Source organism: Suricata suricatta, chromosome 9 (genome assembly GCF_006229205.1).
Source record: "Suricata suricatta isolate VVHF042 chromosome 9, meerkat_22Aug2017_6uvM2_HiC, whole genome shotgun sequence".
NCBI lineage: Eukaryota > Metazoa > Chordata > Mammalia > Carnivora > Herpestidae > Suricata > Suricata suricatta.
Window position 1 is genome coordinate 47,460,877 of NC_043708.1, and position 22,299 is coordinate 47,483,175.

Sequence of the window (22,299 nt, forward strand, 5' to 3'; positions counted from 1 at the left end):
AAGTGGTAGATGGGAAGATTGGCAAAGTGATTTTGGACCAAAAGTGGAGAACTTATTAGAATGATAAGCTAAGTATCTTTGGACTTTATCCTGAAAGTGATGAGCACTTTTGGGAGATTTTAAATGGGAAGGTGACATAGGTAAACAATTAAGACTATCTAGAAGTTTATGTAGAGCAGATTACGGGAAACACTGGAGGAAGGTCTAGGTAGGAAGTGATGAGGACCTGGAGCAGACAGAGGCAGTGGGGACAGAAAAGACTGCACATGGAAAATAGCCTAGGAATAGAATTTCCTCTTCCTCCTTAATATGTGTATTTTTATTCGTTTGTCAGCTAACCTGGCAACAAATATTTTATTGAATATTTTAAGATCTGTCAAGGCCATGCTGACTTAAGACTGCAAATCCCAGTGCCTGGTCATTAAGGTGTGGAGGGACTGAACATGGCTGCTGAGGAAGGATGAGTGAAGGGTTAGGGCTGGCTGACCGAAAGAATGAGAAATCCATGAACAAAAAATGTCCAACTTCTTCCAGTGTGATGATTTGTGCTTTTATAGTGTAGCCCGGTGGTTATGAAGTTAAGCAGAAGCCATGATCTTTTACAAGTTGTACATGTTCTCCTTCCCCTGTACTATTTTAGGGCACTAAGGATTTGATATTCAAAGAATTAAATGTTACCATTTCATTCATGTTTAGGGAAATGAAGAAGAAAAAGCTTCCAAGTGACTTAGGGGATTTAGAAGTGATAGAGGTAAAGGACAAAGAAAAAGAAAATGCTCTACACATTGAAATTCCTCAGAACACAAGCAAAACTGTCCCATCTGTGCAGCCAATGAAGCGAGGACAAAAGGTACTAAAACTTCGGGTGAACTGTTGAATTGAGTACTCTTTGCTCACAGATGAAGTTGTGAAGTTCTTACTTTTTTAAAGTTTAAGCGAAACAAAAGATGTAGGCAAAAATCTACTGAAAATTAGTTAAAAAGAGACAAGGTTTGGGGAGCATGGAGATCACTGTTCTTTGTTCTTGAAGATCATCTAGATAGAAGCTCTCATTTTATGTAGAAGAGGAATTAGAAGATTGGGATTTGCCAGTGACGCTCTGCTAGTAACAGCAGAGTGGTCGTTATTGATAATTTGGCTTAATGGGTTTTTTTTTTTTTTTCAAATATTAATGAGATTTTGGTTAGAGTTCCTATATATTTTATTTAAAGAGGATAATGAAGAAAGAGGTATCGGATATAGAATATACTTTAAAAAATGCTGTGGCAGTGTAAAAACAGGAAATTATGAGCTAATATGTATCAATTATTCACTGTAAAAATTAATTCCTTTGAAATCTTAAAGATCATATTTTATGATCTTCCCTCTGTCCACAGTGGTCAGAATCTCCTGGTTTTTGTTTGTTTCCAGTGGACCTCAAAAAAATACAGGGACATACTGAGCATATGGAAGGAATGTCAGTTCCCCTCATGTTAATAGGTACATTCAGGGGCACCTGGGTGGCTCTCGATTTGGCTCAGGTCATGATCTCATGATTTGTGAGTTCAAGCCCCACATTGGGCTCTGCACTATGACTGTGTGGAGCCTGCTTGGGATTCATTCATTCATTTTCTCTCTCTCTCTCTCTCTCTCTCTCCCTCCCTCCCCTCCCTCCCTCCCTCCCCCTCCCCCCCACCACCCCTCTCGTTGTCTCTCTCTCACTTTCCTCCCCCCTCTCTCCCCTTCCCTCTCTCCCTCTTTCTCTGCCCCTCCCATGCACGCTCTCTCAAAATAAATAAACTGTACATTCAACATGACTTTAATCAGAATTGAGATTTTAATTAACTTGAAGGAATAATTCTAAAGTTCATTTGAAAGAGTTAATATTAGAGAGTAGCTAAGGGAATCTTGAAAAAGAAGACTGATGAGGGATTTCCCTATTAAGTAGAACATTTAATGTTAGAATTATTAAAATAGTATGGTATTTAACATAGAAACAGCCAAATACAAAAAGTAAAACAATAAAATCTAGACATAGGACCATTAACTATAATATTTAAATGTGTAGTATGTGATATAATACTATCACAGATTATTTGGAAAAGTATCAAATACTCAAAATTAGTGGTGAGTCATGTTAAAAAGCTAACAAAATAAATTCCCAGTGACAAAAAGAACCATTTATAAAATTGAAAGACCAATGGCAAATGTGAAAAAACAAAAAGTGATAAAAAATTCCACCCATCAAATTAATAGAAAATGTGTATTCATTCAGTCATTCAGTAAATGTTTGAGTACATATCATGGGAATTCCCATCAAGAGTCCTAATAATCCACTAACCCTTTGAGCAGTTCTACCTTTATGAATTTATCCTAAAATAATCACGTGCACGCACTAGCACTAAGGATATTCATCAAGTTGATATTTGTAATGGCAGAAAACAAAAAATTGAAAAAAATCTTAAATGCCCAACAATATAAAATAAAAATGACATGGTATATATTCATACAGTGAAATATTCTACAGATTTAAGTTTCAAGGCAAATCCTGAGGGACTCTTTACTAAAAAACATTACATTTTTAGATAATTTTGTGGGGAACTTTCATCTTTACCACATTGAGTCTATTTGTCCATGAATGTAACTGTAATCATGTGAGAATATTTTATAATCTTTGAGTTTTTTTTAAACTTTCACTTCCTGTTATTTCTGGTTTTTACTGGTTTGTGGGAAGACAGTTTTCTTATATTGATTTAGTATTAGGTAACTTTATTGAATATTTTAGTATTTCACTTGTAGGCAGCATAGTGTCTCCAAATAATGGCTTTTTTTTCTAATCCTAGTATCCATTACTTCTGTTTTTAGCACTATTCAACCATCAGTACAGTGTTGCATAGAAGTAATAGTGTGGTTTTTGTTAATTATACATTAAAGGGACTGTTTCTTTTTTTTATTTAATTTTTTTTTTTATGTTTCATTTATTTTGTGAGAGAGAGAAAGAGACAGTGTGACCAGGGGAGGGACAGAGAGAGGGAGGGAGAGGCAGAATCCAAAGACCAGCTCCAGGTTCTGAGCCAGCTGTAAGCACACAGCCCGATGCAGGGCTTGGACCCACGAACTGTGAGATTATGACCTGAGCTGAAGTCGGACGCTAAACCGACTGAGCCAGCCAGGCGCCCTTAAAGGGACTGTTTCTAAGATTTTTATCATTGTGGGATGTTGCCTTTGGGTTGTTGGTTGGTAGATAGCCTTTATGAAGCATTATTTTTTAATAATGATTAGATAGTTTTATTGAATGCTTTTCTTGCATCTATTATTTTCTTCCCTTAACCAGTTCATGTGGTAAATTACTTAAGAAAACTGATTAAATTGGCCTGATTTTTTCATACTGTGCTTGGTTTTGCTAAGTTATACCAGCTTCATAAAGTAAGTTTGGCAGTTTTTCCTTTTACTGCTCTCTAGAATTTTGTATAAAATGGAGGTCATTCCTTGAAATTTGATAGATCGCATTTGTTTATAACTGGAGACTTGGTGTTTTTGCAGTTTGTGGGTAGGTTTTATAGTAAAACCTTGGTTTGTGCGCATAATTGGTTCTGGAAACAGACTTATATAATCCAAAGAACTTTGTATGCCAAAGCAAATTTGTGATCATGTGACACTTGGTGTCAAATACTACTTGTGTTCCATATCCCTTGTTTATCAAGTTTAAATTTATTAGAAATGTGTGCTGGTCTTGCAGAACCTCACAGAACAAGTTACTTGCAATGCAAGGTTTTCCTTGTATTTGCTTTGTACCAGCTCCCCTGCTAGGTACTGCACATTCAGTGGCAAACAAGAAAGACCATGTTTCTGCCTTCATTTATACAAAATACCAATTTTGGGAAGAAGTCACTGAAGATCACATTGTTCGCCCCCCTCTCTTGGTCTCTTTACTTTTGGCTCTTTACTTTTTACTCGTAACTTGTTCTGCACGTGTTCCACAAGAGGAGCACACATTTCTAATAAATTTTAGCTTGATAAATGAGTAAATCATGGAATATGAGTAGTAGGCAATGCTGGAACACAACTGAGCCAGTGATTCTTGAAATTGACTTTAATATACAAGTGCTTAGCATAATAAGCATGTTTCCAGAACAAATTATGGTCTGAAACCAACTTTTTACTGTATATGCTAATTAAATTTCTTCATGATCATAGGTCTATTCAGTTTTGTTTCTTCGAAGTTGAATTTCCTAACTTCTGTTTTCCAAGAAACTTCTTTTCATTGGGTTTTCCATTTCTTCGTTCAGTTTCATGATAATATTGTTCATTATGTACAGGATTTTTTTTTAATGTTTTGGTTTGGTTTTGTTTTTGTGAGAGAGTGAGCGTGTGCATGAGCAAGTGGGGGAGGGGCAGAATGAGAGGGAGACACAGAATCTGAAGCAGGCTCCAGGCTCTGAGCTGTCAGCAGTGTCCCAAACAGTGAGATCATGACCTGAGTGGAAGGCAGATGCTCAACATACTGAGCCACCCAGGCAACCCTCTCAGGGTTGTTGTTTTTTTTTTAAGGCACATTTACTTTATGTGTACTGCACATATAGTAAAATACACACATCTAGAGTGTTTAGATCAGTGAATTTTTAAACACACACACATCTGTGAAGTCACCACCCAGATCAAGACATTTAAATATATTTCTAGGACTTACTCTTCCAGAATGCCCACACTTGTGCCTAATTAGTATTCCCACAAAAAAACGAACAAACAAAAAAAATGAAATAACTGTGGTGTATAGCTAGGAGTCACATGCTGAATTATAGCATTCGTGTTGTGTTTGGCTTTAGTATGTACAACCAATCAGTTTTCTAGAGTACTTGTACCAATTTCCTATCAAGCAGAATATCAGAATTATAATTGCTCTGCATTGTAACATTTGGTATTGTCAGGGGTCTTTCTGGTCATTCAGGTGTGTATATACCAGTCTTATTTTGGTTTTAATTCATATGATCCTGATAACTAATGATATTGAACACTTTTTCATATTGAGACATTTGGCCTCTTTTTAAAGTGCCCAGTTCTAAAAATTAGGTTGTCCAGCTTTGTTATTAATGTATAAGAGTTCTTTGAAATTCTGAATATAGATCTTTCCTTGGATACATATGTTAGAAATATTTCTCGGGCTCCTTTTTAAATTTTAGGGAGGGAGCTCTTGACCGGGAGAGAGGGGCAGAGGGAGAAAAGAATCCCAAGCAGGCTCCATGCTTAGCGAAGACTACAGTGCAGGGCCAACACAGAGCTTGATCCTGTGACCCTGGAATCATGACCTGAGCCAAAATTGAGAGTCTGACACTTAGCTGACTGAGCTACCCAGGCACACCCAGGCTTGCTTTTTTTCTTTCTTTTTTTTATGAACAGCGTTTGTTAATTTTAATGAAGTCTGAATGATCAATCTTTTCTTTTGTAGTTAGGTTTTTTGTGTCGTGTTTAAAGAAGTCTTTAAAATTTGTTACATGGGCCCCAGCTAAGATGAATAAAGGCAAATATCTTTGGAGGTGAGGCCTAGATGTCTGTGGTTTTAAAAATTACTAGGTGAAAAAGAAAACTACTAGGTGATTTGGATGTTTAGCCCAGGTAAAAGATAAAGATAAAACCAGTTTGTTGAGAAAATTCAGTCTTAAGAACCTTTACTCACCTTAGCTTTGCTGCCATGTTCCCTATTCTTTCTCTGTATGTATATCCTGACTCCAACCAAATACAATACCTTGCTGTTACTTACACTGTCCTGTTTTCACCTTATAATCCTGCTTTTTGTATATTCCTTGATACTATAAAATTTACTTAAGACTTCCAAGTTTTATTTCTTCCCCATAGTTCTTGCTTCAGCTGAAAATGTCTTTCTCTGAATTACCTAAAAATGTTTATATTTAGAATATGTTGCATTAATTTAAACTTGCTCTTATGTGTATTTTTTCCCTACCAGATAGTAAAATCCTTGAGCTGAGGACTATGGTTTATCCATCTTCGTAGCCTCCATATTTATTATAATGGTACCTTGCTCAGTAAGCATTTTTGACAGACAACAGGAGAACCTTCTCTTTACAAACATTTGTTGACATTTCTTAAGTGAAGTTTCCAACTAAAATCTTTTGATTTTGTAGAGTAAAATGAAAAAAATGAAGGAAAAATACAAAGACCAAGATGAAGAAGACCGTGAACTCATCATGAAATTGCTGGGGGTAAGTAACATCTAAAATATTTTCTTCCTTTGCTTCTTAAGGAGCATCCAGACCATGGCCTGTCATATGGGTAGGATTAAATACATTTTTGTTAAAGTATTGACAATATTGAACATACTTAAATTATTTTGCCTCTATGAATTAAAGTCTGCAGGTTCAAACAAAGAAGAAAAAGGGAAGAAGGGGAAGAAAGGAAAAACAAAGGAAGAACCTGTGAAGAAACAGCCCCAGAAACCTAGAGGTGGACAAAGGGCTTCAGAAAGCATAAAGAAGGAAACTCCCTCCCTTGAAGTTGTGACTCAGGAGTTACAAGAGTTGGCTGTAGATGATCCACATGACGACAAGGTACAGCTTACCACACATATTTGGGCTTTCGCTTTATTAGCTAGGATCACTAACCATCTCAGGGTTCCCAAAACATGAGGCTTACAGTGCTAAAACCAGGACAAATGGTAACCTTATGCTTAATTAAAGTCATCTTAGAAATACAACCTAAAAGACTAAACTTCCAGGATATAAGCATGAAAATGGTCAGGTTCATAGGTAAGTAGTTTATCACAAGCCTTTAGAAAAGAAGTATATGGAGAGGCTCTGATTCTAGTGGGAACTTAGTTAAAATAAATAAATGGGATTATCTTGAAGATGAGTAGAAATTTGCACTTCTCTAGATTTTTTCTATGAGAATATATGCTGTATTATCTTATATAATGTTTAAACTGCCAAGTGCCCTGGTTGAAAAACTAGTGAGAACTTTAAGATGGTTCCCTGAGTACAACAAGCCCAGCTTTAAATAGATGTTGTTGAAATCCTGAGCAAAGAATTTATTATTTTATAAAATTGGAAAAACTTTGACTTTGCCTATATGTTATTTATTGTAGTTAAAGCTTTGGTTAGAATTGTTTGTTCTGTTCAGTGCAGATAATGCTTACAGGGATTCTAAATGTGTTACTATTTTTTTTCTCTGAACAATGTTATTGTTTAGTGGGGTTATAACTCAGTTTGACCCTCAGATATTTTACACTGTTCTTCCCTTATTTGTAATTCTGTAAACTCATATTGAGGTGTTATAAATCATACGTAAAAAATCTATTTGGAGATAATTTAAGGAAAGCAAACAAAATTAAACTTACTTTGTTTATCCTTTTCTATGTATCGATTGTGTGTGAGTCCCAAGCAGGGACCACATGGTCAGCACAGAGCCTGATTGTGGGGGCTTGAGCTCACAGTTGGTGAGATCATGACCAGAGCTGAAGTCAAGAGTCAGACGCTTAACTGACTGAGACACACAGGGACTCCGAAGCTTACCTTAATAGTGAAATTTTTTTCTTAGAACTATTGAAGGAAAACTAAAAAATAAAAGCTCTGTTCACCAGGATTCTCCATTTTCTTTTGGCAAACATATATAATTTAGTTGTCATTTTACGTTTTATTGTTTTAGCACATACTCCAAATGAAAGTCCTTTAGAACAATGCTTTTTCTTTGAATGGTCTTGCTCTCTAAAATACTAGATGCACATATTAATTCACTAGAGTTTTGGGACATTGAAAAACACATTCTTGGGGTCCATAACCTGTTGGTTCAATGTGACAGTCTTGTTGTATTAATACTTTTTCTTCTCATAGTTTTTAATCATGTGGAATTTCATTTTAAGTTATAGCTGACTTTAAAAATTTTATGTTTGGAGCAGGAAGAGCAAGATCTGGATCAACAGGGTAATGAGGTATGATTTTGTGTTGGGGTCCCTACTATAACACACTCTGACTGCAGTCTAGTTCCCAGAACATTTTATACACAGTTTCTAACTAATTAAAACTTAAGGGCTAAGACAAGATCACAAGCCCTGGAGTCCAGCATTCTGGGTTTGAATCCCAACTTTGACACATGTAATTGCAACCTTGAACCATTGCTTATTGTGCTTCTGTTTCCTCATCTGAAGAGTCAGGAAATTGTCCTTGCCGCGAGAGTTGTTTTGAAAATATACATGAAACATTTAGATAAGTCCTTGGCAGCCCATGAAAGGGCAACTCTAGGAAGGCTCTAAGATTCTTCCTTAAGAACAGGCAAAAGTGTCCAGGGGCAGAGGTGCCATTTTGAAAGTCATTGAGAATTATGCTATGGAAAAAATTTTTAGTAAAGAATATAAGTATAAATACCATTGGTTTTAAGACGGTAGCTCTATCAGGGAAAGGGTGGGGGGAAAAGACTGTAGGTCTACCAGAAAAAGATAAAAATATGTTGAAATATTAGTTTTCCTTTTGTAGGACTAGTATGCATTTTATGATTGTGTTTGTTTTTCCCCTTTTAGGAAAATCTCTTTGACTCTCTGACAGGGCAGCCACACCCTGAAGATGTGTTACTGTTTGCAATTCCGATATGTGCCCCTTACTCCACTATGACAAACTATAAGTAAGTCATCTTTAGTTTACTCAGAATAGCTGCTACAATAGTTATGAATTGTTTTTGAGATCTCTCTTTAGTGATACATGTAATTCCTTTTTAAAGATACAAAGTGAAACTTACTCCTGGAGTTCAGAAAAAGGGAAAAGGTATTTAAAATCTTTTTGAATTACGATTTTGAACACTTCTTCACTGAACAGAAATAGATTCTTGTATTTTCTATTTACAGCTGCAAAAACAGCCTTGAATAGTTTCATGCATTCCAAAGAAGCAACAGCAAGAGAAAAAGACTTATTTCGCAGCGTAAAGGTAAAGTATTCTAATTTTGGTTGTTTCTTTAATACATGCCAAGCTGCAGCTCTTGTTCTGGTAGAAAAATAAGATATAAGTAAGATCATTTTGGTTGAAAATTTTGGAAATACCTTTCTTTTAATGGCAGAGGATACATAATTGTCATAAAAGGAACATGACTACCATATAGAACGTGAACATATTCAGCAGTTCTCTTTTTTTTAGGACACGGATTTATCAAGAAACATTCCTGGCAAAGTCAAAGTGTCTGCACCCAATCTTCTGAATGTAAAAAGAAAATAGCTGAAATGAAATCCTAAAGTACTGAAGACCCAATTTTATAGCCTTTTGGAAGTTCAGAGATGAAAACATCATGTAACAAGACTTACACATTTAAAAAACGAACTAAACATTGCCTTGCTATATTCTCCAAAAGGACTTACTGGTTTGTTTGTTTGTTTGTTTCCAGTTTTATAGAGAGGAAACGCTAGGACAGGATTTCCTAAAATATTTGTGGACAGTTAAATGCTAATTGTATACAGCTGTAGTTATTACACATTTTCTTAAAATTTGGGAGGTTAATACTATGTTCATTTCGTGTTGTAAAGAAACGGAAGTGTGCAGTGGCTCAGTTGCTTGGACTGTGGACTTGAAAGCCACCTCGCATAGCGGCTCAGTGCTGTTACTCCCAGGCCGGTCACGGGTGGTTCTGTCTTCTGGTGCGGTGGTGAGGGCTGGGGGCGGTTAGTCCTAAATGCTTAAGTCTTGGAAACCTACTGCTTTTACTTCTACTTGTCAAAAAGTGTATTAGACCAGATTTAAAACAGACGTAATTCAGCCTAAGAAATAACACCTAGAAAAAATTGGTATTGATCATTTCCATGCATTTATCCTTCACTTTTCATCCTCATAATCTCATTCAGTTCTGTAGCATTTTATTTTCTACCTCTAGTAATTATCAGCATGTTACAGAGTATTTTAACCTAGGATATTGTAAGTACGCTTTTAGAGGCTTACCACTAACGACTCCTGACACAGCTTTCTTCTTCTGTCTCCTAACGAATGGAGAATAAAGTCCTACATCATTTCCATTCTTTTATGAGCTAGAAAAAAAAAACCTGTCACTTTTTAAATGATTAGACAATGACTCCTTACAGTCAATATGACCACTTTCCCCAGCCCCTATACCAAAGCATTAAGGTCAAAGTACTAAACAGCTGTTGGTCCTTCCAAAATTTCTTTTAACAGCTTAGTCTTGCTGATAGTTTTTCCATTTGAAATTAACAAAAAAAACACACCAAAAAACCTTGTAATTATTACATATAGCCAATGTTGTAAATACAATGTAAGAGACTACTCTTGCTATTTAAAAAGTATATGTATATTAATTTAAAAAAATAACATCACCATTTTGATAGTGATAAGAATCATTAGTATAACGTTTCTACAGCTATATATTCTGAAGTTACCAAAAAGGAAATATAATAATCATTCCTTGGGGTAAAAAGCCAAGTATTGTTTTCTTTTGCTTTAATAGAAGACGGTTACTGGTGTTAAATACATTTATTGTAAACTTTAGACACAAAAATAGGTTCTCTAGGCCAGTCACATGCACATTAAAACCAAAAAGCTGCAAACTACAACAATGCATATAATTATACAAACAATGCCACTCTCTGATGTTTACAGAATTGCTGTCCATGCAAGGTGATCAGAGGGATTATCTGTGAAGCCTTACGATCCAGAAGTATTGTTACTACCAAACCTCTGATTAACACTGTGAAGTAAGTGTTTTGGAAGGCAGTTCCACGAGTTGGCTAACATTTCTTTAAAGCAAATGACTGCTTCTAAGCTTAGCCTGAAAGTGGACAAGAGAAAAATAAATTTACTGTTTTAGAAGTACATTAACTTGAAGAATTACCCAAAAAAAAGCCCACTTTGTTTAAAGATTTTCATAAGAACTAGTTTTATCAATGAAGACTTGTCAGTAAGTTCTCTAATAAACCTGGTTTTTCAAGAGCACTAATTTAAAATAATCTGAGTACCAAGTCAAAAGTTACTTACCTTACAAGAGATTTTGGTTGAACTGAAAATATAAGTATTTCATTACTGTGTGCCTGAAAAATATTTAATGAAGAACACATTAAAATAAGTACTCCACAAGTTTCAGAAATAGGATGAAGTGTCCTTTAATACAGGGTAGTATACTTACAGCTCTGTGATGGACAAGAAGGTTATTGGCACATCCACCAAAAACAATAACTTCTCCTTCATCACTGGCACAAGCTGTGTGCCATAATCTATATTCAAAACAAACGCTTGAGTTTTAAGTTACCCAAATACCAAGTTGACAATTTTATATTATGAACCGAATGATAAAGACTAGAGATCTTCAGTATAGACCAAAACCTAATTTCGAGAAGCAATTATCTTAAGTAGCCAAAGCTAGAAAAATCAATTAATGTCTGTTTTATCTGAATGTTACCATTTTCTCTCTCTGGTCCAGCCCTAACTTATGCAATGAGGGGTCTGAACTGACTGATCTGTTCTCTAGGTCTTTGTTAGCAATAAAAATCTTCTGGGAGATGTGTGGTACATGCCCTCTGGATCTTCTTCTTTTCATAGGCAGGGCCAGTTGACCTTAAAACACCCGAAGATGCTGTGAATCTGCCTGACACAAAGTATCAGGTCTGGTAATTCTATGGAAAGAATTTTTGTGCCAGATGAAGCCTTTGTGGCCTAAGTGTACTTAAATCAGAGGCTTGTGGGGAAATGCAGACTGACCTACCTACATAAGCTCTGAATACCAGTTGTGATTATATTACTTGCTTTAGCAGTTTTTAGAATTTATTGATACTAACATATATCAATATATTAACAAAAATAATTCTTTTTGGGTGATTTAATATTTGGTATACAATGCTATTACAAATCTAATAGGAAGTTCTGGATTTCCCCCCATATGCATTCTTTAAGGTTTTGAAATTCTCTCCAGTTTTTTTTTTTTTTTGGACAAACCCAGAAACAGCTCAATTTACCTGAGTAAAGACCTTGATTAACTACATCAATTTTCTGATAAAAACAGCAAAGTCAACATCCAGCCCAGTTTTTTATGCACCATGACAGAAAAGCAAGCATTTAATACAAGGAAACCATTGGTTTTCTTTTCTTTCAAAAGGTATGATGGTAGAGGCGTGTGGGTGGCTCAGTCTGTTAAGCATCTGACTCTTGATTTTGGCTCAGGTCATGATCTCATGGTTCCTGAGACTGGGTCCTCATCTGTGCCCTGCCAGCACAGAGCCTGCGTGGGATTCTCTCTCCCCCCCTACCCTGCTCATGCTCAGACGTGTGCTCTCTCCATAACATTGGGGGAAAAAAAAAAGTACAGTGTTAAACCTTAGTGAATGCTAGGGTGTTTATAAGAAGAATGGTGGATGTAATGCAGTCACAAATTTCTTCAATCATTACATCTTTTTTTTAAAGGTTTTAAGTAATCCCTACACCCAACGTGGGGCTCAAACAACCCTGAGATTAAGAGTCAGATGCTCTACTGACTGGCCAGCCAGGCACCCCAACTCTTAATAAGTAAGGTCCATAAAGATGTAGAAGAATTACTTTTTAAATAGCTCATACCTTGGCTTTTCAGTATAGGGATGATTAAACTGTATCCATTCATTTTTACTGATGCAGTAAGTCCAAGCATCACCTGATTGAAGCAAAGAAAGAAGAGCCATGAAGGATGTTATTTTGTTAATGGGACATTGATGTTTAAAGGGCACACTGTTAGCAAGAAAAGTAATAGACTGAGTAGAAACAGAAAGTATATATCCTGTTTTTCCCTGCAGTTAACCAAGAAAGCCCTTTGCATGTCACAACCTTTTGGTGGGGCTTTTAAGGGCTGCACTGGACAGAATAGATGGATATTATAGTATAAAAACAATTATAGATTTGTATAGGATCAAAAATAATAGCAAACCTTTCAACCAACCCTACAGCCCTCTGATACATCTAAAATAGACTGAGTTTTTTCATCTATTTATATATTACATATGAATGCTATGTAATGATTTCTTACATTTTTAAAGGACTTACTTAGTGGCTGTTTATCAGTGGTAAATCCTCCAAAGAGAAAGAGATGATCTGAAGAAACTGGTGTTAGCGAATGCCAAGATCGGCCAACCGGGCATATGCCTTGTGGAATTCTGAAAATAATAGTTAAGTTACAGTATCTGTGTTTAAATGCCACTGTTTAATACAGAGAAATACTGACATTTTCTTTGAAAATCTATATAGAATTTATGAAAAGACTTTAAATTTAAAAGTCGTCTTGGTATTAACAGCTACATACTTGGTATACCTCCTATGTTCTTAGGAGGGAGAGTGAACTTGAGACCTTTTGAACAAATATTGAGCACATATGCTGTGTGCCAGACAGTTATGGGACTAGGAAATCAAAAAATAAAATTCCTTCTTTAAGGATCTAGAGACCATGTTTATTTAAAGTCAGTTATATAATGTACTTGCTTAAATTTTCTGTGCTAACAGAATAAAGAAAAACATTAAAAAGTTTTAGTAATTATCTAAAATGATACATACAATTCATTCCACTCCCATGTATCCAAATTAAGACAGTGAAGATCATTCATTCTAGCATCCTGAAAAAGGATAATTGAGTAATTATCATTTTGAATGACTCATAAGCAAATCATTGAAGCCATTCATATACTTACTCGATATCTGCCTCCAAACACAAAGCCTTTGTTTCCAACTGTTGCACAGGCATGGGCAGCACGAGGTGAAGGTGCTTTACCCTATAAAAGTCATAAAATTAATTTTTTAAATAAACACCAGAGTGGTCTCCGGCTGTGGGATGCGAATATGCAAGACACTTAAGCTTCAAAGCTCAAATATGTCTAGTCACCAGCAGTACGAGCGCTGGGAGCTGTCATTTTAGATTTTTGATATGTATTACTGAATGCACTAGTTTTATTTAAAACAGAATGCTTGTTTTATTTTTTTAATAAAATGTGGCACATTTTAGGACACCTGTTAAGAGGAAAAAGAAATTGAATATTTGAGTAACTTACAGTGGAGTGCCAAGTCATTTATTTAGTTATAAGCAATACCCCTTAACATCTATTAGATTAGTAGATGCTGTGTTAGTCCATGCATTCATTATACTTTTCTTAGGTATGGACTCCTTAGAGAACAATGAAAGCAATGGATTTTCTCTCTCCAGTAAAACAAGAATGAACTGTCAATTTTCCACCACCTCCCAATTCCCTCCCTCCTCGAGGTGGGCTTACTTTGGTAATTCATTATTCTTCAGTAACTCACAGTAGTTATAGGCTGACTCCAGATAAATGTTTCAGTGTCTAAAATATGTACATGATCATTCCATCCTCTTGGGTGACTCGAATTCTACAGAAAATGAGTAGGAATTGGGAGTTATTTTTTCTATGTAATACAAATAATATTTGTAAAATTATATATCCTTGTCTGCTTTATTGACAAGGCAAAATGAGTAAGACTAGCAAACATGAGATGTATTATTTCAACATACTAAGTAGACCATATACAAATATGAAACTTCACTTACCCAAAAAGATGTTTCATCAAATTCAAAAGTTCCCAATACTTTATCTTCAGGTAAATATCCATAACCTCCAAAAAATATTAACCTGTTTGATAAAAAATAAAACCAAGACACTAAAAATTCTAACATCCACCGGTTAGGAAGGTACAAGAAGTTTTTCTTTTGTCATGGTAGGGATTGAGAAGACACAGTTGAATATATGAAAATACTTATTCTAGAATAATGCCTACTGTGCCTAATTATGTCTTAGGTGTTAAGTGCTTTGATTTTATTAATTCACATAATCCTTATATGGGCCCTAGAAGTTATGTTCTAGGGTTACAGTGTTTATGGGGTAAGGACACTTGAATGGCAAAACCACTTTGCACATAAAAACCCAAACCTACAGGGCGAACTCACTTGTTTTTGTATACCCAGACACCAAGTTTATCCTTTGACGATGGAGGAATTCCTTGGCAATCAATCCTTTCCCAGTGTAGTACTCTGTCTGTACACCTTGAATCCAGCATGTAGAACTGTCAGAAGAAAGGATTTCAGTTAGATTTGGTTATGCAATAGAAATTCAACCTTGGCACTTAATTTTGTCGTGATTTATGGTAATAGGAATGTCATCTAAAATTGTGACTATAGACTGTTACTGGTCCAAATCTACATGAGGAACTTTTTTTAATTTTTTCTTTTCTTTATGTCTTATTTATTTTTGAGAGACAGAGAGGGACAGTGTTAGCAGGGGAGAGTCAGAGAGAGAGGGAGACACAGAATCTGAAGCAGGCTCCAGGCTCTGAGCTAGCTGTCAGCACAGAGCCCGATGCAGGGCTCGAACCCATGACCTGTGAGATCATGACCTGAGCCGAAGCCGGCCGCTCAACCGACTGAGCCACCCAGGCGCCCCTACATGAGGAACTTATGCCAGAATATTAATTACTTCAATCACTAAGTACCCTCTTGAGCTCACTTTTTTCCTCCAATAGCCACATTTTTTGGATGAAGGAATAGAAGTATATTGTGCCTTACAGGCACTCTTGAGTTATGCTAATCTATAGTATGAAGATGGTATTACCAAAAAAATTCAACTTAGCAATTTCACCTTCAATTTCAATGTAACAAACATGTCTTAAGTGCCTACTTAACTCTAGGAGCTAAGGATGAGTCTTTAAAGACTATCTTTCAAAAGGTTCACGTCCAGATACTTGAATAAACCTGGCCATTATACGTATCTTTTTACTTCTAAGACTCCTAAGCCTCCCTTTGATCAGACAACTCTATAGCCATTTCTCTGTCCACCCCTAAAGCCATAGCTTGCTTGCTTGCTTTCCCAAGCTGCTTCATGTTGTGTCAAAGTTCTCTCTCTCTCCTCCTTGGCTCTAAAAACACATGGCTCCACGACAGCCTGAAGCAGCGCCTCACAAAACCTTTTAGGTACAGAACCCTTTCTTCACACAAAACCTGAAGCAAAAGCCTAACTGAAATAAAGCTACACTTGTTAAGATGGAGGAGCAGGGGTGATCCGGAGACTGCCTAAAACCAGGACGTTCCTCCCATGGGGGTCCCACGGTATCTCAGAAATCCCTAGAGCTCCTAGGAATAGTCTGAAACTATGTCAGCCATTGGCTCCAGTCACACCAGACCACTTAGCGTTTCCATGAACAAAACATTTGCTTATACCTCTGCCTCCTGACACTTGTCTTGGCTACCCCTTCCAGTTATGATTCTGTTCAACCCTCTTGGGTAAAGACCTTCCTCATTCTCTTCCTCCATCCTGCCAAACACAACATCAAGGATTCTTTTTCAGATTTAACAATATTTACTGAGCTATTGTACTATGAGCCAGGCTCTATGTATCTCCTTATATGCTACTGGAATCATCTACTTATTATGTGTGTTCCCTTTAGAATGTGAGCTCCTAGAAGTGGGAACTGTATCATTCGTCTCTGTCTCCAATGTCTAACCAAGTGCTCAGCATATAAATTGCTAAATAAATTTACTAAGAGACTCCCTAAATCATATGCATCTTTCTGATTGATATTTGTCTTATTGACCTGAGGAAAAAAACCTATCTTCTTCCATTTTGAAAAAAACACAAAGTCTGAACAACAGTATCTTATAGCACCACATTACGGGAATTTTAGTATATAAAATTTTGTCCATATTAATTTATCCTTATAGCCAGGTGGTGGTCTGTTCATTTTACCCTGCTCCTCATGATTGCATCTTGTTTTCATTTGGGTACTAACATTTACCTAACACTCCCAGATTCTACGTACCAAAGCTGGTTCAAAGAGCACAAAGAAAAACCATTTGGGAAATTACGGCAAACAAGTTATCAAAGCTGATTTTACAAAAAGCCTAAAGAAATACGGACTGGTCGACAAAATACTAAAATGCACGTTCATACCATTATCAAATACATACATTTTTTTAACCAGGACGGGAATAAGGATGGGCTAACCTTAGAAATCGAAAGTTGTCTGAAAAAGAGTAAAGTTGCCTTAAACCATAATCCTCAGAAACACTAACCTTATTCGTGTTGCCTCTGGAATGGTGTCCTCCAAACAAGTAGAGCACCCTGTCCACACACACCGCACAGCTTCCCGACATGGAAGGCGGCACATCCCCTTCGGTGTTAATTTTTTTCCTGAGGGCAAAAGGACAATGTAAATGTTTTCCAAAAGAGAAGAAATGCACAAGTTACTCATTTTTCTTCTATCCCCCCAATAAACAGAAAAAATAAGACAGGCTGGCCGGCTAGGTAACATCTGGGTTCTCATCTGCATCTAACAGTAATTAAGGAGGAGTTCTTCCTCTCTCCTCACCAGCTGACCCCACGCAGGGAGGAGCAGCAGCCCGGGAAGCCTAGTGTCCTGTAGTCCTGGGAGCACGCCTTTTTATGTTTCTTTATTGACATAACCATAAGTGGCTGTTTTGTTTTTGGTTTTGAGTCACCCAGGGACCTGAAAGGAAAACTTCATCCCACTCCTCACAGATTAATTGAACAAGTGTGTTTTATTTAGTCACCTTTATAGCCATTCAAATGAATCTGATTCAAACTTTAGGGACCACTACAGACATTTAGGTAATACTCTGTGTAGGCAGACACTCCTGTGAGTGCTTTGCATGCTTTCAATCATTCTGAATCTAAAACAATCTGAATCAAAAAGACCTAAGAAATTTATGATTCAGAGTATTAATAGGATTAAGATCTGCTCACTCTATCACTTTATCTATGCTGAGCTTTAAGTTTGGCAGGATGAGTTTTACAAAGTCCTTATGGAGCTCATTTTTTTAAAAATATGTACAATTCCGCTATTAAAGGAACACCATAATAAATTTCTAGTTCTCTAAAAAGAACAAAACAAAAAACATGATGAAACAGCTCAGATCAACACTGATTTGCCATGTACAGAAATAATCCTGACATTTTTAGTTGAATTTTTTCATGTTTGTTTATTTTTGAGAGAGTGCAAGCAGAGGAAGGGCAGAGAGAGAGGGAGACACAGAAGCTGAAGCAGGCTCCAGGCTCTGAGCTGTCAGCACAGAGCCGAAAGTGGGGCTGGAACCCATGAACTGTGAGATGACCTGAGCTGAAGTCAGGCTTAACTGACGGAGCCACCCAGGCGCCCCGTTTTTAGTTGAACTCTTGAAATTCTGCCAAGAGCCTCTAAGCACCACTGTCACAAGACTGGCAAAAGATCCTTTTCAGAATATCCCCAGTTGTATGGAAGGCAAAGTTCCTTTTTTTTTTTTTTTTTAAACAAAACACACTGTTTTAAAGAGATCTGTATAGAAATTTTAATTTTGGAGCTCATTAAAATACCACCTTTATTTCTTGCAGATACAATCTAAAAATTCTTCTCATTTTCCATATAACAAGATATAACATCTTGAAAAAATATATATGGAACTTTTATATTTCCATCCCAGGATTGGAAGGCTCTACCTCTTTATTTCAGTATTACAATGATACATTTCCAGCCCTGAAAGAAATTTCTTCAAAGGTCATAAAACCACCAAGTAGGGGTGCCTGGGTGACTCAGTCGGTTAAGCGTCCGACTCTTGATTTTGACTCAGGTCATGATCCCACAGTTCACTGGTTCTAGCCCTGTGTCCCCACAGAGCCTGCTCGGGATTTTCTCTCTCAAATAAATAAATAAACTTAAATAAAATCAAGTAATTACTGAAGAGTCACTAATGTATCTTATCTATGCTTAGCAGCTAAATTGAACTAGTAGAAGGTTGGTTTTAGAACATACAGTTAACTCTGCATCTTCAAATAGTTTTATTTATTGGAATGGGTTTTACAGAGTTTTTATCTGCAACCTTACTTGAATCTTTAGTCCCCCTCATAATATCCACAGTTACCATCTTCCAGTCTCCATGTTGTAGATCCATAGTTCTTCTCTAGGCAGATAAAAGTCATATAATCCTCTGACTTGATTACTCTAAGAAGAATTAAAAAATAGAAAATACAAAAAATAATTGGTATTCTAAAGAGATACTCCTGTATATTTTTCCATATCTATCTTGAGATAGTAATGAGAGCTTTGAGATGTTAAATAGGTCTTAAAATTCTATCAAATGGACGATGTTCCTTGCTCCAGGCCACATACTCAGGCATTACAGATGACCCTAATTCCCGTTTTCAATGCAGCAGGTGCAATCGAAAAGCTTCAGCAAGAAGCTGAATCTCTGGGCAATCTCTAAGGTCACATTGTCCTGAGCAGACCACACCCCAGTTTTCAGTTGCAGGACTTCAGGAGAGGTTAGCTGTGCTGTGGTTCGCACACTAAAGACTGTTATGTACAAGTGCTGGGCTCCCACTAACACATGTCATTTTCTAGCCATTTTTACTCTCATCCATCCATTCTCTACCAAGAAACCGAGAGGGCAGAATTGCAGGTGTGCAATGATTCAGTCAATATGCAAAATCTTCCGCTCGTTGTTCTGCTCCATTTCCCTTCAGATAGTAATCCTTAACAGAATGAGTTTCCATGTGCCAGAACTAGGGGAGCACAATCAATGGATTACTTTCTTTAAAAAAAAAATGTTGTTTTTTAATGTACATTTTTAAGACAGAGAGCCAGAGCACAAGTGTGGCAGGGGGAGAGGGAGACACAGAATCCACAGCAGGCTCCAGGCTCCAAACGGTCAGCACAGAGCCTGATGTGGGGCTCGAACCCACGGACCGCAAGATCATGACCTGAGCCGAAGATGGATAGTCAACTGACTGAGCCACCCAGGTACCCCCAATTACTACTTCTTTAATCCTCATAACAACCCTAAATAGTAGTTGAGATGACAAAAAAACAGGTTTTTTAAAGAAGTAAGTAATTTACTTACTAGACAAGTAACTGTGGAATCAGGATTCTACTCTCCTTGCCCTGAATTTGCAACTTCAATCCACTGCCTGACCTCCCCAGCCTTTGAGCCTCCCAGGCTACTTTTTGAACAATGTCAACATACAGTAAACAATAGCAGTTCACAGAGAACGGGTGTCAGAGTCTCATAAGCTTGAGTATCCCACAGTATTAGAGCAGGTGGCCACGTAGACATTTCCCTTTCTATTCCACCACTTACAGAGAAGGCTGGAAGCAAGACCGCAGTCTGACCCTGGGTAGGTCAGCCTGGTCTGAAGAGGAAAAGGGACTACTGTGTGGGAAGCTAAGGTTTATTGCCTTTAAAACAATATCCAAGGGCTTCTCAGGGTTCTAGTCAAAATACTGAGGACAACCTGTTGTGGAACCACCACCCATTTAACTGGTCATGCTTCCATCCTGCCTAATCCTAGGCTTCTGGGTCCTCAAACACTCACCATCAGAAACCTTCATTCCTGGGGCGCCTGGGTGGCTCAGTCTGTTAAGCATCCAACTTCTGCTCAGGTTATGATCTCACTTCATGATCTCAAGTTAGTTCATGGGTTCGAGCCCTGCTCTGTCAGCACAGAACCTAGTTCGGATCCTGTTCCCCCCCGCCCTTTTGGTCCCTGCCTTGCTCTCTCTCAAAAGTCAACATTAAAAAAAAGAAAGAAAAAAACCATCCTTCCTGACAACCCTCGCTCTCCTGACTCCCCAAAGTCCCATTCCGTCAATGCTGCTGATTTTTACAAATAAAATTATGTAGATGTAGTTTAGACCAAAGTGTGATTGACTAACAGGTTAACTTTTCTCCAGTGGATTTACATTTTAATAAGGGTCACTACATAACTGCCCCTTCCTCCTACCAAATGCCCTCCTCTAAACAGCTATTCACTGGGTGCTGAGGAAAACACTGCAGTTAATTAGGACTGGCCCCCCAAAAAAAAAAAAAGCTTTTGTGGTTAAACCAAATTAATCAGGACAGCCACAGCAGTTTATCCCACCTGTCTTTTTTGACAGTCATATCAAAAGTGGTCAGCAATGACCAGACAAGAAGCTAAACTCTATTAACCAGAGTCATAAAATCAGTCACCAAACACACAGGTGTAGTGGACCAGATTACAAGCAAATGAGGACAGGGAGATCAATGTTAAGACCAAAAGGCACTAAAAAGTATATTTTGGTAGGAATGTCTCAGAACAACCCGAGCAAATGAAATAAGCCAATTCTAGGATGTGGAGTGGACTGGGAAGCTCTAATAGCAAAAGAGCAGGAGAACTAGAGAACGAAGTTTAAACACGGGACACCTGGTAACAAGAAGCCAGTGGTAACAAGAAGAAATGCAACTGGCTCAAAATTGGTCCTATTCACATGGTTTATAAATAGTGTCCAGAGAGCTGAACTGAACTTGGTGGTTACAACTGTTGCTGTTGGTTTTTTTTTGGTTACTGGTGCAGCCTTTCCCGTTAATTTTCTTAACAGGGGTCTCCTCTGAAAGATGTCAACCCTTTCTCAGCTGAAAGCCTAACATCATTAAAATGTTCAAACAACAGGGTGAGGACCATCTGCACAGGTGTAGCTAGGACTCCCGAACAGGCGGGAAGGTTGAATAGTGCCATCCACGAGGCTTTCGGGAATTCCAGGGAGTTTTCCTACACCGCGATTACACAAGCGACGGTATCCGTGGGCCAAAGGACCCCAGCTCTAAGCGGGCCGATAAATGGTTAAGAGTGACATCACACCACGTCACCTCTCTTACCTCCAACCCCCAACCTTTTAAAATTAAACATCTCCAAATCCTGCGCCGCCCAACGTGCCCTCCCCCAAACAACGCTCCAAGGTCCACAGCGCCCAGGGCCGCCGCGCGCCCCGTAAGCAGAGCGCTGGCGTGACAGCAGCCCAGGAGCGTCGGCGCGAGTTGGGGGACCGGTGAAGAGACGCCCGCTCGCAAGAAAATGCACGGACAGGCACAGTCGCGCGCGGGATGGGGATGGGGGGCCGCCCGCCGACCCGGACTCGGGAACCGCCGCGGCCGGCCGCCCACTGACCTTGTAGCCGCCCCAGACGAACATGTGGCGCCCGTCACTGACGGCTACGTGGCCGCTGCGCTCGGCGGGGCAGGCGAGCTCCATGGACTCATAGCTCTCGTAGGCTGGCCCTGGCAAGTCGTCCGCTCGCATATCCTCGTTGCCATCAGCCATCTTGAGGCTGCACTTTTGTTCGCCCACAATCCCCACACCCGCGCGGGGGGAAGAGACAAAGGGAAAAGAAGCAATGCACGGCAGCGAGAGGCGAGCTGCAGGCGGCGGCGAAAGGGACGAGGCTAAGGCCGCCCGCTGGCCGCCCGCGCCCTCTCAGCCCTCCGCAGCGAGGACAGCCTCTCCGCTGCCTGGGCTGCGCTGCGGGGTCGCGCGCCGGGGGCGCGGCGGCGTGACTCGGCCGGGAGCAGGGCGGAAAGGGGGTCCG

At 38.4% G+C, this 22,299-nt stretch overlaps 2 protein-coding genes across 3 annotated transcripts in view; one reads left to right on the forward strand and one right to left on the reverse strand.

Moving 5' to 3' along the window:
• Positions 1-11,481, forward strand: part of NEMF (nuclear export mediator factor) — a 51,972-nt gene extending 40,491 nt beyond the window's left edge. The window contains exons 26-33 of one of the 2 annotated variants that reach the window (XM_029952844.1): positions 697-850; positions 6,120-6,197; positions 6,345-6,542; positions 7,886-7,918; positions 8,504-8,604; positions 8,701-8,744; positions 8,825-8,904; positions 9,112-11,481. In XM_029952844.1, the coding sequence (XP_029808704.1) occupies positions 697-850; positions 6,120-6,197; positions 6,345-6,542; positions 7,886-7,918; positions 8,504-8,604; positions 8,701-8,744; positions 8,825-8,904; positions 9,112-9,189 (766 nt within the window). In that variant the 3' untranslated portion in view covers positions 9,190-11,481. Of the gene's footprint in view, positions 1-696; positions 851-6,119; positions 6,198-6,344; positions 6,543-7,849; positions 7,919-8,503; positions 8,605-8,700; positions 8,745-8,824; positions 8,905-9,111 lie in introns of those variants that run through there. The other variant, XR_003913674.1, reaches the window with a different exon arrangement.
• On the reverse strand, positions 10,388-22,293 carry KLHDC2 (kelch domain containing 2). The gene is made up of 13 exons (XM_029952845.1): positions 21,882-22,293; positions 18,842-18,921; positions 17,000-17,117; positions 14,882-14,997; positions 14,486-14,567; positions 14,224-14,307; positions 13,617-13,697; positions 13,483-13,541; positions 12,979-13,088; positions 12,520-12,592; positions 11,099-11,186; positions 10,951-11,003; positions 10,388-10,744 (listed from the first exon to the last, which is right to left on the reverse strand). Exons 1-13 carry the CDS (start codon positions 22,032-22,034, stop codon positions 10,621-10,623), a joined length of 1,221 nt encoding a protein of 406 aa, XP_029808705.1. The 5' UTR covers positions 22,035-22,293; the 3' UTR covers positions 10,388-10,620.
• Positions 22,294-22,299: the final 6 nt, after the last annotated feature.

What these genes read in the sequence shown, in the direction of transcription:
- KLHDC2 (XM_029952845.1), bottom strand. Translation starts at nt 22,034, where the DNA reads ATGGCTGATGGCAACGAGGATATGCGAGCGGACGACTTGCCAGGGCCA. An exon ending in GGAGTCAGCCTATAACTACT is followed by an intron (nt 13,698 to 14,223) that starts GTGAGTTACTGA and finishes TGACTTTTATAG; the next exon opens with GGTAAAGCACCTTCACCTCG. An exon ending in ACATGGGAGTGGAATGAATT is followed by an intron (nt 13,089 to 13,482) that starts GTATGTATCATT and finishes TATTATTTTCAG; the next exon opens with AATTCCACAAGGCATATGCC.